Below are 17435 nucleotides of genomic sequence, written 5' to 3' on the forward strand. Positions count from 1 at the left end.
ACCTTAATCTCGACTCTAAACTAGTTACTTTTTATACTTTTTTTTAATCTAATATTACTAGCTATTACATCCTCCTGCCTTGTTATTCTTCAAACAGCCTCATTACTTCCGAATTGTCACTGAACACGTCTGCATCCTCCTCCTCTTCCCCCGTATTCTCGATGAAAACTTCATCACTACTGTCCTCTATAGGATCACTTGCAAACTCTCCGCCATCGTCATCATGTTCACTTGAGCTCATGTGTTCTTCACTCCCAAAGTATACATCTTCCAAAAGCGTAATAGCCACTTTGGAAGCTGCATTGTGGTCATCCTCCTCCGCTATTATTTCATCATCTGCTGTGAGCGTATTCGTGAATCTACCACCAATGCGCTCTACGGGTCTATCCAACATCTTCCCCCTTTGGTACATCATATATCGAAACTTAAAGCTGGAAAAAATAAAGGGTTGATAATAACCATCTATCAAAATAAAATCTAGGGCGCATATATTGGCAAATGTCCTTCTCCTGATCATTCTTAGCTCTCGTCTCGTCAAATGCTCAGCAACTTCAAGCATTGTACTTCTTTGACGTTTCTTTAATTTCGAGTCCCTCGAATAAACTAAACCTTTACAAGCATTTCCAGCCTGAAGACTCATTCTACTATTATCATTACCTCTTATCATTAATTCACATTGATGCCTCATACCATAACAACTGAAAAATGAAGCATTATTTAGAATACTGGACTGACTTGAACTAGAGCTTCTTTGTATAAGATTGTCAGACACACTCAATATCTCCATAAATTCATTTAATTCTTGACTAACATTGGAAGTTATACATGCATAATTTTCCAAGCAGCAAAGATTGAATCTTATTAAATGTGACATCACCTCACTGCTCACATTATCCGCAACTGCTAGATGCGGATCTATTCGATGATAATCGGTTATATTGTGTCTCTTCCTGAATTCTTCAACTTCCTCACTTTTATGTTTAGTGTTGTATAGAATCTTACCTATTGAGTGAAACAAGTTCATTCCTACACCCTTACCCAGAGAGGCGTACTCTACTTCCTCGTTCGGATCATACTGGTAGTTGTACCAAAACTCTAAAGAATTTATGGCATTTCTTAAATCTCCTAAATTTGACAAGGTATCAATCTGTTCATCAATATGCCAGTTTCGTTGAACTTCTTCTACTTTACATGCTCTCTCCAACGCCTTTCTTAGAAAAGTTTTTGCAACCCTGTTGAATTTGATCCTCTTCCATCCATTATTCTCCAATAGCATCAGCTTGTGACCTAAGACCGTTTCAACTTTAACTGTATTTTCAATCGTAAAAGTCGTACCATTATTATAGTCGAGATCATTATCAATATCAAATTCTGTTAGGCACATAATTAAAGGTGGCAATCGGATATCATTAGAAGAGATCCAATCCCAAATTGCACCTTGGAAATTGGAATGCGTGTCTTTATGAAATATATTTGGAAGTTCCTCAACTATAATACATTTCTCATTCAGGCCAGTTAGAAGTTTGCATTGACTCAAAAATTCACTAAAATAAGAAACTGATGATTTCCCAGCGGAAGATTCACTCAGTATATTAAACTCCACAATATGATCCTCACTTGAACCCGTTGATTTGTTCAAATTATCACTAATTTCAGATCCAAGCATGTTTTGTCGATACAAGGACAATTTTCTGGACATTATTTCTCCAGCCAAAAGTTTTACCGCTGTACTCTTTCCGCTGCCACTGGGACCGGATACAACAAGCATTCTAGTCTTCGACCTCTGGTAAATTAAATCACTGATGTTTTTCTCCAGATCGTCAATTTTACGCTTATGAATACACAATTCAGCTTTGGATTCGGGTGTACATTCAATTGCCCATGTCTTCCTTGTACCATTATTCGTTCCATGTGCTGGATCATGGTTTGGCGGTACTCTAACACGCTTGGCCCTCCCTAAGTTTAAATTCCGTTTCAGATCCTCAAACTTTTGACTATCTTCCTCATACTTGCGTTTTTCATGTTGTGATCCAATATATCGTCTTATTGGACTACTTAGGTGTGTTTTTGTTGATCTTCCATCACTTTCTTCGCTTATCACAGATTCAGTACTGACGTCTGTCTCATTTTCACTTATGTCCATGACTCCATCCAGCTATACAGAAAAAGAATAGAAAAACGCCTTTATATACAACGAAATAATCCGCATCATGTTTGTTTTTTTTTTGTAAAAAAAAATCTTACTAACATGACAAACCTTCTATGAAAAATTCAATACAAGGATTAATCGAACTAACTGGTTAAATATAAACTTGTTCCACATAGTTATTTATTTCGATGATTTTCAGTACCTATAATCCATCAATCATAGTGAAAATGCTACGCATCGCCTCTTTTTCAACTTCTTGGCCAAAACAAGAAATAATGTGTTTGTTTTGACTCCACCAGCTAAAATCACTTTCGACACCCAACGGGATCACACCTGCTTTGGTATCATTTATTTTATCTAGTTTCGATGTATGTTCCCATTTCTTAGCTGCAATTTCGGCGTTTTGAACAATGTCCTTTGGTATTCCACACATTGTGGCAACATGCATACCAAAAGACCCATTAGATTGTCCCTTCTCTAGTTTGTATAAAAAGGTAATCTTCTTGGAATCAGAATCAACTAATATCGCCATTCTTAATGGTATTATCTTAGGATGGTTCAAGAATGACTGGCCAAGGTTAGCATAGTGTGTAGCAAAAAATCCAATCGCTTGGATGTGGGTAGCAAAATGATGTAAAACTGCTTCAGCAATTGCAAATCCATCACTGGATGAACCACCTCTTCCTAATTCATCCAGAATAATCAATGATTTAGGTGTTGCATTATCCAACATTTTCTTAGTTTCTAAAAGTTCAACATAAAAAGTAGATTTCCCTTGCATAATATTGTCATTTGCTCCCAACCTGGTCATTATTGCATCGACTGGCGAAAGCCTGGCACTTTCTGCAGGAAGGAAACAGCCGATTTGAGCCATTATGGTAGCAATACATGACATCCTTAGTAAGGTAGATTTACCTGCAGCATTAGCACCTGTTAACAAACCAATATTATTCTTATTATCTATTCCTAACTCAATATCGTTAGGTATAAAATCTTTTGTGGTTAAAATACCAGAGCCAGGCATAAAACAAGGATGTCTCAGTTGTTTATAGTCAATAAATGAATTATCACTCTCGACTATCTCTGGTCTGCATATTGGATAACCCAACGATTCAGAAGCTCTTGTTAGGGAAATAAGACAATCTATTTTGCCAATTGATGTAACAACTTTCATACATTTCTCATAGCTTTTGTCGAAATTTTCATAAATTTTATCCTTCAGATTTAGGCATATAATTTTATGTAGTTCTCTCAATTCCATTAGCTTTTTAACAAGAGACTTAACCTCAGGAGACCAATATCTCTTACACTTGGAGGTTGCTGCCATTTGTTGCCAGTCTCTTGGAATCTTGTTGGCCAATTTAATTGGAACCTCAATAAGGTAAATTTCCTTGCCACTATCTTTATAACAGATCTCATTGGACTTGTACTGTTTCCTATACTCTTTAAGGTATGCATTTAATTCATTCTCGACGCCAATTATCTTGACATTGCTTTCATCGAATTCAGCATCGACACCCTCCTTCGGAACAATCAGGTCCTCGTTTATTGCAGCATCCCTATCAAATTTATCATTCCAAGTTACCAATAAATCATTCATTTCGGCAATAGGAAAACTATTAATCAGGGATCTTAAAAGGCCCCTTAAATTCTCAATCCCATATCTGTTTATGTCGTTAACTAACTCGGAAATCACTTGGAAACTATCAATCACCTTTACAAAATCTTTCGCCCTTAATGATTTTGAATGAATTCTAGTCAACATTCTTTCAATATCCACAACTCTCTTCAATTTGGATTCAATAATATACTTCAAATCACCATCATTTAACAGCAATTCCACACTATCCAATCTCTCATCAATGGCATGTTTATTTAATAATGGATGTATTACCCAATTCTTAAAGACTCTTTTACCAAAAGCAGTGACTCCTCTGTTCAAAATTCTAAATAAAGTACCACGGTCAGATTGATCAAATGAATTGTTAAAAACTTCCAAGTTCTGTAATGTTATACCATCTAACCTCATGGATGAGCCCAATAAGTTCTTATCGAATGGGTTGTATTCCTTAAAGTTGCCCATGGATATAATATTAGAATCCAACTTCAGCGTTCTGAGATACCAGAAAACAGCACCAAATGCAGAGAATGCTAAAAATTTATCATGCTGATAATATGATTGTAAGACAGGAGGAGTCTTTAGGTCATGTGTTTCATTAAATTTAGATAATTCGTCAACAGTTTTCTCATGATCCCAGAATTCTGCTTCAGGTTTTATGAAATTAAATGAGGCGTTAGGATGTGAGTTAAACTTTAAGACTCTCAGTGTTAATGTATCCAATTCATTCTTAGGAACAAGGACTTCCATAGGATTAATTTGGGATAATAATGTTTCCAACTTAGAACATTCGAGATCATCATCAAATTCTAAAAGGTAAAAATTACCAGTTGATACATCTACAAAACAAAGACCAATTTTTTTAGAGCTGTTTTCCCAGTCAATATTTTCTTTGATGGACAAGCAGTACTTTGACATTTCATCATTGAGCAAATTCTCATCCATTAATGTACCGCACGTCAAAACATACTCTAATTCCCTTTGAATGACTTTGGACTCCTTTGCATCTTGGGCGCCATTTTTCCCTCTGATTTCTTTGGCAAGCATCGATTCTTTTTGGTCGACTTTGGCAACCTTATAACCAGCAGTGATAAATCTTTTAGCCCAATAATCAAATGACATTTCTGGAACACCAGCTAATCTCATATTTGCTCTCCCTGTACCGGCCAATTTTAAATCAAATTTTGAATGGGCAATATCGGCATCTTTCTCATAAAGCTCAAAGAATTTACCCTTTTTAAAAAAAACAACTGTATCCCACATTTTAGACTTAATTTCCCAGTATTGTTTCTCAAATGCAGTAAACTTTGCCCATGCAGATGGTGGTATATACAATGTCCTAGGATCATAATTTGGATCAGTTTCCAAATGGCCATCAGCATCTTTAACAGTAATTAACCATTGATAACGTTCTTCGTTTTCTTTGCTGAATTTTTTCTGAGCAGATAGTGAATTGGACTTCAAAGGTGATTTTTGCCTGCCAGATAAAATACTGGAAATTTTGGATCCTTTCTTTGAAGAATTCGATGTTTTTCTTAAGGGCTCAACAAAATCATCCTTTTCAATCTCTTCTTCAGATTCAATCTTGGTGTTATCGTAAAGATTCTCTAGCTCTTCCTTTGTTGAGTTTCTATCATCAGTAAACTCATCATCATCGTCGTCATCATTATCACTGTTCTTAACGTCACTATCCATATCAAAATCTTCGTCATCCCCGTCATCCCATGCAAAACTTCTCTTCTTCTTCCTAGGCTTCACAACACCATCCTCCTCATCTTCATCTTCATCGGACAATTCAGAATAGTTTATACGTTTCCGTCTGCCCTTTACTGGTGAAGATGCTATAGAATTAAAAGAATCGTCGAAGGAACCGTTTAGATGAGCTGGAGAACTAGTTGGGTCTCTGTAATGTTCCTTTTGCAATTTTGAGGGAGTTTCTTTCTTCTTTACATTGCTGTTTTCTTCTCTTAAGTTCAACCCCAATTCTTGAGACCCTTTGAAATCATCGACAGTGGTATCTGGGGTAATTGTTGTTTCTATAGGTGGCTGCAACTCTTTCAAGGGAGGTTTATTGCTCTCCTCAGCAGGAGGGGTTGGAGGTTTGACAATTGGCTTCTTCCTGGTCAAAAAGGACATCAATGATGCCTGTTTCATCTTCTTAGGTATCTCTTCGACCATTGATCCTAAAGTATCGTTTGTTTTGCCGCTATTCTTTGTAAAAGAATGTTGTGTATCAAAGAAAGGATATAACAACTGATAGGGAAAAACAGGCAGCGTTACGCGTCTAAAAGTTCATTCTCCTTGATAGACCTTTTACCGTCTCACAGCAAACGAGATTACGCGTCAGCTTTTGTTACACTTGGATAAACGAGAACTTATTTTCAGGCATCTACATGAAGTCCATTGCGGTACTGTGTTGTTCCAGCAAAAGCATCTTAGCTATCATTGGGAGAGAAAAAGTAAACGAACTTGGAGCCAGGTCAATTTGTATCTTCCCCACTCCTCCGTCTAATGCTGCAAAAGTGATGACGAAATTCATCTAAGATGGAAAAAATCATTCAAAAAATTTTTTTTTTCTTTACTGTTTTGTGATTTTTATAACAACGATGAAGACTTTTTTTGGTTTTCATAACTCCACGTAGCAGATCCAATAGATATCTCCAGTAGTTGCAAGGATACAGGCATGGGTGAAAGAATGAAGTACGTTATTGAGCATATGGAACAGGGCTTCACTCAGTGGGTCATCCTTGAATACTCCCAAATCATCAAAGACGTTGGAAAGGAAAACCTCTTTCTTGTCTCTCTTCCAAAGACAACTACGGAAGACGACATTCCAAGAGAATTACGTGAGTTGGGTCTCCAGTGGACAACAGAAGACATTGTTCCATACTTAACTGAGAGTCATGGTGTCACAAAAAAAGAAGAACTTTGCTTACTTGACCCAAGAGCAGAAATCGATTTGCAACCATCAGATGCTGCTGAATTCAAGTACTTCATCTTTGGGGGTATCCTAGGTGATCATCCACCAAGGGATCGTACTGGGGAGCTAAAGCGAAAACTAAATTGCCCTTCTCGCCGCTTGGGTAGTTTGCAAATGACTACCGATACTGCGGTACGTACGACTCAAATCATCCTCGAGAAGCAAACCAAATTTGAAGACATCAAGTTTATCGATTATCCTGAAATTAGATTCAACAAGCATGAAGCTACTGAAATGCCATTCAGATATGTCCTTGACGAATCGGGAACACCAATCTTCCCTGAGGGAATGGTCGACCTTATCCATGCAGATAATCAAAAGAGCTTAGATGATTTCTTTTAGACGGCTACTCTTCTTTGGCTTTGATAATAGTTTTACCTATATATAAGGAAGCAATTTCTACCTCATCTCATTTAAAGCTTTTGTACTAGATGTCAACATATATATTCAAGCAATAGGTAATTTGACCTAAAAAAAAAAAAAAAAAAAAACAAGAGGAGAAACAAGGAAAGCTGCCGAGCCACCCTCACTTTCAATCATCAATTTATATCTTCACACAAATGCATGTCCAGATATGGCTGCCGTTACTTCCCACGTGGAGTATCGCATATCCCTACTCATTTACTCTTGCTAGATCTATACACAAACCAACTATGCGTGTGCTCAATTGGCTACTAGTACTGAACGCACATGTTGCCTGCGGGCTTGAATTCAACGGACGCCCGGCTAGTGATGGTTCAATTGGCATAAAAGAGTATGTGTCGTTTGTGTTACAACAAGGCAACGTAGCCCCAACAGACAAGGATGATTTTGATAAAGAGATTGTGCAAGTCAATAAAAGTGACAAGGAGAAATGTCCGCCCGCTTTCAACTGCAATTTACCCAATTTCCCCTGCACGCAATTTTCGACTTGTAATCCGTTTACAGGGCACTGTGAATGTAAGGCTGGGTTTGGTGGAGATGATTGTTCGATTCCTTTGTGTGGTGGTTTATCGGATGGTCTCAATAGACCGAAAAGACCAGAAAATCAAACATGTGAGTGCAATGACGGATGGTCGGGCATCAACTGTAATATCTGTGAAAGTGACGAGGTTTGCGACCCTTTTGTTCCTGTTGGTTTGAAAGGTACATGTTACAAGTCCGGCATCATCGTCAATAGGGTAAATCAGATGTGTGATGTCACAAATCAGAAAATCTTGAAAATATTGGATGGGAAGATTCCGCAAGTTACTTTTGGATGTAACAAAACTGCACAGGCGTGTGATTTCCAATTCTGGATAGATCAAAAGGAAAGCTTTTATTGCGACTTGAGTGGATGCGACTTCCAATATGATCTCCAATCTAACACTACTCACTACAAGTGTGAGGATGTACAATGTAGCTGTATGCCTGGTAGAATGTTATGTGGAGAAAATGGGTCAATTGATATTTCGGACTTTTTAACATACGAAATCCAAGGCCCTGCAGACTTTTCTTGTGATATTGATTCTAAAGACTGCAAGTTCAGTGAACCTCATATGAATGATCTGATAAATTCTGTCTTTGGTGACCCACAGATTAATTTGCACTGTGAATCTAGTGAATGTGTCCACAAATCCGAAATTCCGGGATATGAACTCCCTGGGAAAAAGAGATTCACTTTAGTAGATTTTACTAAGCTTTTTAGTGTGTTTGTTGGTTGTTCAGTGGTATTGATTTTATCCTTGAACAAAGTTAAGTCGTCTCCGCTGTTTTTAAATTCACTCACTTTAGGAGACGACGATAGCGACGATAGTAGGCTAACGAATGCAAATATGGTGTTGGAAAACTACAAGCAAGCAATTCTATCTTTTGATAATGTTTCCTATTCAATTAAAAACAAGCCTATCCTTAACAATGCCTTTGGGTTTGTTAAGCCTGGCGAATGTCTGGCGATTATGGGAAGTTCTGGTGCTGGTAAGTCTACATTATTGGATATTTTAGCTTGTAAAACAAAGGGGGGTAATATCAGCGGTGATATTTATGTAAATGGGAAGAGAATCCAGTCTCCTTCCGAAATAGAGATATACAAAGACTCAATTGGATTTGTCAATCAAGATGATATTATGATTCCAACCTTAACAGTTTATGAAACCGTTCTCAATAGTGCGTTATTAAGACTACCGAACTCTATGTCACTAGAGGTGAAACAATCAAAAGTCTTGCAAATTCTAAATGAATTGAAAATCATGCATATAAAAGATATGCTAATTGGGTCCGATTTTGAGAGAGGAATATCTGGTGGTGAAAAAAGAAGGGTTGCTATTGCTTGTGAGTTAGTTACTTCCCCCTCTATTTTGTTTCTTGATGAACCGACATCTGGGCTCGATGGTTATAACGCTTTCAATGTTGTGGAGTCGCTGGTGAGACTCGCCAAGGTCTATAATAGAACAATCATTTTCACGATCCATCAACCGAGAAGTAATATTGTCTCACTGTTTGATAAGCTGTTGCTTTTATCTGATGGTGATGTGATCTATACTGGAGAAATGAGTGAGTGTGCTAAATACTTTACAAGTATTGGTTTTAGATGTCCACTTGGATACAACATTGCAGATTACTTGATTGATATTACCAATGAAAAAATTGAAACTTCAATTGACCCAGAAATTGATCATGTCCATGAAATTAGCCCAGATCTGGAAACAAGTGAAATTTCAGAGTGGCAGCATTATGCTTCACATAGAGATGAGCTTGCTAAGACGTTGGTTTCTAATAAGATTGTTACCAGGAACGATAAAAATTTAGCACAATTTTTTCAAGACTCCTACATTTTTCAAGGAGTAAAAGATTCAATTGGTGAACATGTGAGCAATTTTGATTTGTCTTACTTTGAAATAGAAACAAAGGTAATTAAAGCAAACTGGTTGAACCAAATTACGGTTCTTTCCTCAAGAGCCTTCAAAAACTCGTATAGAAATCCAAAACTTTTATGGGGTCATTATTTACTCGCTTTAGTCATGGGATTGTTTTGTTCCTATCTCTATTATGACGTAGAAAATAATATTAGTGGGTTCCAAAACAGATTAGGCCTTTTCTTCTTTATATTGACTTTATTTGGCTTTAGCACGTTGACAGGATTGGATTCATTTGCCAAAGAAAGGGCAGTTTTCATAAGGGAAAGATCAAACAACTATTATCACCCTTTGACCTACTATTTTTCCAAGCTGCTTTGTGATGTTTTACCATTAAGAGTTTTTCCGCCAATCATTCTACTTGCAATTACTTACCCGATAGTTGGCTTGAATATGCAGGGTTATAAATTCTGGGTTGCAATTGCTATCTTGATTCTCTTCAATTTAGCCGCTGCCATGGAAGTCTTGGTTATCGGGATTATGGTTAAAGATTCGGGTTCTGCTACAATGCTTTCCGTATTGGTGCTTTTGTTTTCCCTTTTATTTGCCGGTCTCTTTATCAATAAGGAGACTATTCCTTTAGGGTTGTCATGGATTGAGAAGCTCTCTGTATTTCACTATGCATATGAAGCATTGGCTGTTAACGAAGTTAATGGCTTAATCCTAAGAGAAAAGAAGTTTGGTTTGAATATAGAAGTTCCTGGTGCTGTTATTTTATCCACGTTTGGGTTTGACGCAGGGGCCATAGGTTGGGACATAGGCTGCTTAGGTATCATGATTGGGTCAAGTGCTCTTCTGGGAGGGCTGCTTTTGAGTGTGTATGTATATGAAATACGTTAATTCAATTCGAAACAAATAATTCCTGTTATTGTGTGTGCGTTTTCGTTTGCCTGTTACGGTGTTGCTGTAAACGCTGCAGTTGAAATACTATTGACTTGGGTCTATAAATATTTTAAATTATATATCTAGTTCACCCTCTGTCTCTGCGAAGACGAGGTAATCAAAAAGTGACATTTTAGCTGGGGGATGATCCTCCAGCATAAAATTTAACAAATCCTTCTTAGATGAAGGTATATTAGCATAATCGTTCACCCCTGGATAGCTCCATTCCCATCCTGGATAATACATATCCATCTCTTTGGCATGTATACTAGTGTAGTTCCTGCTATAATATAAATACTCTATCAAATTAAGGCGTAGTGGCTTGGGCTCATCAATTTTGAGAGGTGGATCCTTGGTAATTTCGTATGCCGAATTCTGTATCATAGTGGCGATTATATTTGCTTCCTCCTTGTGATAAGCTTTCAGTACTCTAGAACCCTTGATATTGTTTGGCTTAAATTTACCCTTGCTAAATAAATTCGAGCTTTCTGTGTCTAGAATTGACTGGCAAGCCTGATATATGTCATCAGCATTGAGCCACATTCTAAGAGGTTTGGAAAAAACATATTGCTCCCATGCATCGCGTTCAACTGACTTGGATGAATATTCGGTGATGAGTTGTGCCCTGAGAGACTCTTTATTGGCTGCAACAAAAGTAGGTGCACCTTCAAACAAAGTCAACCTTAATGGTGATAATTGCTGCAAAGTATAAAAATGTTTGTTTCTGCAATTATAGATATGGTTTTCCTTGTGAATCTCAAAAATCTCAGCTTCAACTATTTTGTCGATAATTACCTCTTCAGGTTTCTCCTCTTTATGCAGGTTCTTGGGAGCTTTGGGGTTCCAGTGATTCTTCTTCCTTGTAGTCCTTTTATTAGTAGGGTAAGTATCGAGCAGTTCATTCGGGACCCACCTTCTTAACTTCTTTAGCTCTGCTGATGTCAAAGATTCACCAGAAACACTCAACCCGGTAATATCAACAAACAACCCAGAATCAACGTCAACCACTCTAGCATCAATATTATTACTTCCATTCTCTTTGCCTCTGTGTGTTAGTGTGCTAGAACAATCAATGAAGACTTTTGCAGTACCATACCGGGGATTTTGGACTATCATAGAATTATTGAATAGGTGACAGAACTCTACCAAGTCAGATATGGGCATTTGTACATCCCCATCAGAATCCCAGGGGAAAGAAGTAGAGGTAAAATACCATCCCAGCAATGACCCATGAGCAGGAAACATTAACAAACCATTGTGAAATGCAGCAGTAAGTACTGTGTGTAACAAATGGGATAAAATTATAGTCCTTCGGCTGATTGGAGAGTCAACCTCGTTTTTTTTAGCATCTTTACCTTTGATAATATACTCTGGTGAATGGAAAGTAGCCTCCGATTCAGGCATTTCTGTTATAAACCCGGAAAAAAATCGGGCATCGTAATGACCACCATTTTCGGTAAGTTTATGGCCTCTATAAGTTGTGGGAAACTTGATGTTAACCTCCTTGAAATGTTTGTCAATACTATTGGGGTCAATATCCATTGAATATTGAAGAGAGTTTTTAAATTTAATATCTTGTTCACTTAGTTTATCATCTGCCTTCGAGAATAAATCCTTGTACTGCACTTGAGGATCAAAAATAAACTTATCCTCCTGGATATTTAGCAGCGAGTCCCCTGATGAACTAAGTACCTCAGAAAAACTGTTTACGTTTTTGATAAAGTATTCATCACTCAATGAAGACATTACGGATACTGGATCAAAGCCATCATAGGTAGACCTTTCTATGAAACTCTCAAACATTCCATTCCCCATCATTGATGTTGATTGGTATGGTTTAACTCTATAATATTTCCCATTATCACCCCAAAAATAAATGTATGATGGAACTGGAGCATATGAGAGTAAATATGATTTACCATTGTAGACTTTACCTATGAAATCAGATTTTTCATCGATTCTCTGATCAAAATTAAACCCTGGTAACAATTTTTCGTTTCTGTACTTCGCATTTTCTGTTAGAAGGTATTCAGATTTGTCCAAGCAATGTGAGATTTTAAGGTGTTTGGATGACAAATCACTTGACTTATAATCATAATCCAAATTGATTGAATTAGAACTTAAAAACTGTAAACAGTTTACGTCAGTCCCTTCCTCTAAAAAGGCATTTAACGGGGACAGGTCAACCCAATCTTCCCAGGAAAAAGGAATCTCACATGAATTTTCCTTAATCTGCGATTTAATCATGTCCAAATAAACAGAAAGCGTTATCCTTGGGTCATAAATGTGTTTTTTTTGACGCATTTCTTTGTACATATTGATATAGTTCGAGGTACCCTCTATCTTACTGTTTTCAAATGCGTTGCTAAACCTCCAGTTAAGTTGAGATAGTTCTGTGTTTGCAAGCTTTTTGTAAAGAGAACTAGTAATTAGTTCAGCACCATTGCTTTTTTGTTTGACTTTAGAACTGAATATTTCAGCAGGTGTTATCATTCTAGATAGCGCATTCTGAAAATCCAATCCCTGGTAAATAGCTTCTGAATCAAATACTGAAAAATAATCAAAATGAAAAAAAGACGTTAGTATCAAGCAAACAAGGACAAAGGCTATTGCATAAAAAGGTTTCTTTCGAATCCTATATAGAAGTAGCCTGTATCTCATTGTCTGGTCATTGGCGATGTAATACTTTCATACAAATCAATGAGAAGAAATCTTTAAATCTCTCAACTATCAAAGTCATACAGCTTGCAAAAAAAAACCTCCGACTTTCGCAGCGAATTTTTAAGACCAGAACTTCACTGGAGATAAAGGGGTATGTAAGGCTCAACATCAACTGGGCAAGCAATATGGACCCTTGAGTGAACTTTGATAGCTTCTTCACTTTTTGGCCATTGACAGATTGCCTGATTCAAATGATGGTATTCAAATTTGGGAACCTCCATTAATACAAAGTTTTTCATCAATTATATATGCTTCTGCCATGAGTCTGCATTCGGTAGTATAACCATTAAACCTTGGATTTATTTTTGAACAGCTATTTATGGTAGAGTATTTGTACTTCTGATTTTAGTATCATTCGATAAAATTTTGTTCTCGGTAGCTAACCTCAAAATCTCTTGCTCTGTATGTAACCATTACGAGAAAAAAATATGTTCATTTTTGTTTTGCAGAAATGGATTTTCTACTGAAACGAACGTCATGGATATCAAGTAAAATGAAAAAAAAAAATTGATAAATGTTCTTTTCTTAAGTTCCCTATTATTTCTTGTAGTTTTAGATACTGACTCTATTTGATTCTATTAGAATAAGTGCTGATAATTTACTATTGAAAATTGATGCACTTGCCTTTTTGGTAAGTATTTCTGCACCATCCCTTCTGATTTATACTTTTATCTTATTTCGGGATAAAGACTACTGATACTTTGCCTACTACTAAGCATAACAAAAGTTTATGAAACATTGAGTTTGCATGGTTCGGAGCCCTAAATAATTGTGGGAGACATATAAATAGCAGTACCATATTTAGAGTTGATAACGAAACCTTTAATGGTTCTGACGACGGTGCAAATAGGATGGCGGGACACGGTCCATAGAAACCAATATGCTCTCCTTGAAAAAAACAATCATAAAATAGTATTTTCTAACTAATTCTGATTTTGCTTAAAGAGAAACTCATACAGTCTTGAAAATAAATAAAAGAGGCATATTCTAAATCCAAATCACTTCACAAGAATCCTAGACTAGGAATACATTTCCAAGCAAAGCTATGTGTCGGCCTTAAAACACATTTCATCTACCTTTCTACAACTTCAGCTTTATGGGAGCTTTCGCATCGTAAAGAAGTAGGATAGTCGAATGTATTAGCTTGACAATATTGAAGCATAGTTCAGTAATTTACCAAACGTTCAAACCATCTATGTAAACCTAAAAGTAGTTCGGATATGAATCATATAAGCCATGTTTTTCAAAAAATAAAACTGAAAAAATTTCCGTCACCAGACATCAACTTGAAAATAGCAACCGACAGTTAAAAAGCAGGTATTCCAAAAAAAGGGAAGGATTCGCTAATCTGAACCTTTCCATTCAAAAACATCTCCATAATAGAATTATTAATGAATAGAAGTCTATCATATGAATAAGTTTGTACTCTAAAAATAATGCCAAGAGATGAGACTACTCCACTCAATTCCTATTTCATCTAGAACCAGAATTAAAAAGTAAAAAAAACAATTGCTCGCACTCAGAGTCGAACTGAGGATCGCTACATTACTAGTGTAGCGCCTTACCAACTTGGCCATACGAGCTGTTGTTAAAACTAAGAAATGGTTGTTATTTTGATAGGGTAGACATGCTCTATTAGACTCAATAAACCTTTTTTTTCCAAGTAAATTCATAAACACAAATTTTGTGGTGAGCTAAAAAAATTAAAAAATGCTCCTGAGCGTTTTGCCAAACTCTCACGCAATACATAAACATGATACTAGAAGGCAGTGGCCCCATACTGATAGGGTTATTACATCAGGTTTTTATCATTCGGGAAAGAATTGATGGTATACTATAGATAATATCCAAAAGTAGCAACTGGCATAAACAACCAATCTACATACTCTTTTTAAATAAAAAAATCTAGCTCCCAATAATGTTGGTAATAGGTAGTGTATTTAGTTACAATTATGTCCAAACAGACTCACCCAACACTGAATTTGGGACATCAGAGGTTTATTGACTAGTACAAAATACGGGAATCTGCCCTAGTTGAACATCAGGTTTAAACTAGATATTCGATACTCTTTACTTTATGTCTACTTTATAACCATGTTTGTCGACTTTGATATAGAGTCGCTATATATCTGAATACTACATAACCGATCAACTGACAAGAGTGTTTGTACTGTTTTCTCACCTATATTTTGTATAAAGTAATGATAAAATAAGAATAAAAAAGTATAAATACGGGCGTTAATGCGAAAATAAACGCATACTATCAGAGAAACACCATTAAAAGCAGAAGGAAATACAACCAGCCCCTACAAATTCTAATGAAGACAAAATTACTTATCAAAATGTAATTCTTGATTGACATTCCCTTGTAATTATTGGATTCGTTTGAAGATTTTAGTTGATGTAGTTCAACTCCAGTTTACTCTTTTGCCCATTTTACATAACTACACACACGCTCTTAAAGAAGGAGTAATTAGTCAAACAGCACCCTTAATTAAGCTTAAACCACTTAAAATTATGCGATGAGATCTTTCACATGGCTTGATGCAGCTAGTGTTTTTTGCACAGGCAGTCAACCATATCCACTAGCCCCTCTTCTCTTGGCCCCCAATAAAAGTAATTTCAATAAGTTGTAACTAAAAAATCGAGTCAACTGTGAGCTTTTACACGATAAGAACAAATGGTTACATTGGTTTTTTTTTGCGATGGTTTGGGGATTTTCAAATAAGATGATGGCGATTGGAATGGGAAAATGCAGTGAAGTTGTTTACGAAGCATATACTTGGCAGCATGACAACATACCCTTCAAAAATTCATGGGAAGAGGTACCTCGAACCATAGTATTTATCTCCGGCATGAAAATATTACTACTTAGTTTTTTACTTGTAACCAGAGTAAAGATATTTCCCTTTTGTTTTGAAGTTACAACTTCTCAAGTTTAACCGAATAGCTCAAAATATCCAAGCAATTATCTTTGCATAAATTTGAAGAAATCACATTAACTAGATAGTGAAAAAGCGGCTTAGCACAATCACCATGTATACACACTATTTCTAGCTGCATATAATTATAAACAGATTTTTTTTATAGCTCTGTTTATTATTGTTCAACTATGTCAAACAGTTCGAAAAAAAAGACGGGCTGTTGGATACAGGTGACATTAAATGAAACAAAGCCAAGGGTATCGTTGTACAGTTTAGCATTAGATTGTTTCACCATTACACCTACGCTTTAAAATGAATGGTCTTTAAAGCCACGATACAATTTTGTATTTTTTTACCAAGACATTTTGTGGTGCCGAAGAATACAACCGCCTCAATGCCGTGTATTTCTAGTCATGCATTTTGGCCATTTTTTTATTCCTGATACAGAGCACAATGGTCTAGACAGGCTTTTCTCTAAAACCGACAGCAACACTGGTTGTATCCAGAGCATATTGTTGTCGTATCAATACTGGCTAAAACTACAATAGCTGAAAAAGTTTTTCGAAAAGAAAAACAAATTAATTGTAATATGGACCATATACTTTCCCATCTTCCTCAGTGTATACTCCAATGTAAATTCTAGAACGTATTTTGCCGTACAAATCTGTTTCTACTGCCACTCCCCCAATGACTACAAAAGAAATGTCCAGCCTAGTGCTGCGATCTGTGGTGGAAATAAAAAATTTTAAAATATGGCAAAACAAAAATGTTGTAATTAATGTTATCATGTACCCGGAAACATACAATCTAAGACATTCCTGCATCGAGGCATCGTCTCGCGGTTTTGTTGCAAGAAATGGAAGTGCCTGCTGCCTCCAAACGACGATACCCAAAAAAGTTATATTTTTTTTTGCCCACGCCTAGAGATGGTGTCGTGCAGGAGTGGCAAATGGGCAAGATGGAAAAGCACGCAAGAAAGATCCCACTGTTAAACCTATTCCCATGAAGGAAGAGTCTGGAAGAAGATCCTCGACGAAGCTTCGGAGCAGGGAACAGTGAAAATAACACAACACATGCTTGGGATCCTTTTTAAAATGCACTGAAGTTGACCTTTAGTGTGTAAATTGTTTTCATACAAGGCCAAAGTTTAGAATGTTGAATGCTAATATGCAGAGAAAGCATACATTTGCCGGAGTTAGAGTAGTAATCCTATAACGATTATCTATAATAACCTTTAAACACGCAAATGCAAGATATCTTTACAAGTAAATAGGAGTGACACATAGTG

General features: G+C 36.5%; 5 protein-coding genes and 1 non-coding gene across 6 annotated transcripts; 2 read left to right on the top strand and 4 right to left on the bottom strand.

Moving 5' to 3' along the window:
• Positions 1 to 82: 82 nt before the first annotated feature.
• Positions 83 to 2143, bottom strand: C5L36_0B10530 (uncharacterized protein; the record flags this gene model as incomplete). The annotated part of the gene is made up of 1 exon (XM_029465435.1): positions 83 to 2143. One exon carries the CDS (start codon positions 2141 to 2143, stop codon positions 83 to 85), a length of 2061 nt encoding a protein of 686 aa, XP_029321294.1.
• Positions 2144 to 2351: 208 nt separating this feature from the next.
• Positions 2352 to 5945, bottom strand: C5L36_0B10540 (uncharacterized protein; the record flags this gene model as incomplete). Its single annotated transcript, XM_029465436.1, has 1 exon — positions 2352 to 5945. The coding sequence occupies one exon, from the start codon at positions 5943 to 5945 to the stop codon at positions 2352 to 2354; it is 3594 nt and encodes a 1197-aa protein (XP_029321295.1).
• A 505-nt stretch (positions 5946 to 6450) lies between these two features.
• C5L36_0B10550 (uncharacterized protein) lies at positions 6451 to 7089 on the top strand (the record flags this gene model as incomplete). Its single annotated transcript, XM_029465437.1, has 1 exon — positions 6451 to 7089. One exon carries the CDS (start codon positions 6451 to 6453, stop codon positions 7087 to 7089), a length of 639 nt encoding a protein of 212 aa, XP_029321296.1.
• A 218-nt stretch (positions 7090 to 7307) lies between these two features.
• C5L36_0B10560 (uncharacterized protein) lies at positions 7308 to 10460 on the top strand (the record flags this gene model as incomplete). Its single annotated transcript, XM_029465438.1, has 1 exon — positions 7308 to 10460. The coding sequence occupies one exon, from the start codon at positions 7308 to 7310 to the stop codon at positions 10458 to 10460; it is 3153 nt and encodes a 1050-aa protein (XP_029321297.1).
• A 117-nt stretch (positions 10461 to 10577) lies between these two features.
• Positions 10578 to 13163, bottom strand: C5L36_0B10570 (uncharacterized protein; the record flags this gene model as incomplete). The annotated part of the gene is made up of 1 exon (XM_029465439.1): positions 10578 to 13163. One exon carries the CDS (start codon positions 13161 to 13163, stop codon positions 10578 to 10580), a length of 2586 nt encoding a protein of 861 aa, XP_029321298.1.
• Positions 13164 to 14733: 1570 nt separating this feature from the next.
• C5L36_0Btrna4T lies at positions 14734 to 14806 on the bottom strand. Its single transcript has one exon. It is a non-coding gene; the product is annotated as a tRNA-Thr (tRNA).
• Positions 14807 to 17435: the final 2629 nt, after the last annotated feature.

The sequence above is a fragment of the Pichia kudriavzevii genome, chromosome 2 (assembly GCF_003054445.1).
Source record: "Pichia kudriavzevii chromosome 2, complete sequence".
NCBI classification, from domain to species: domain Eukaryota; kingdom Fungi; phylum Ascomycota; class Pichiomycetes; order Pichiales; family Pichiaceae; genus Pichia; species Pichia kudriavzevii.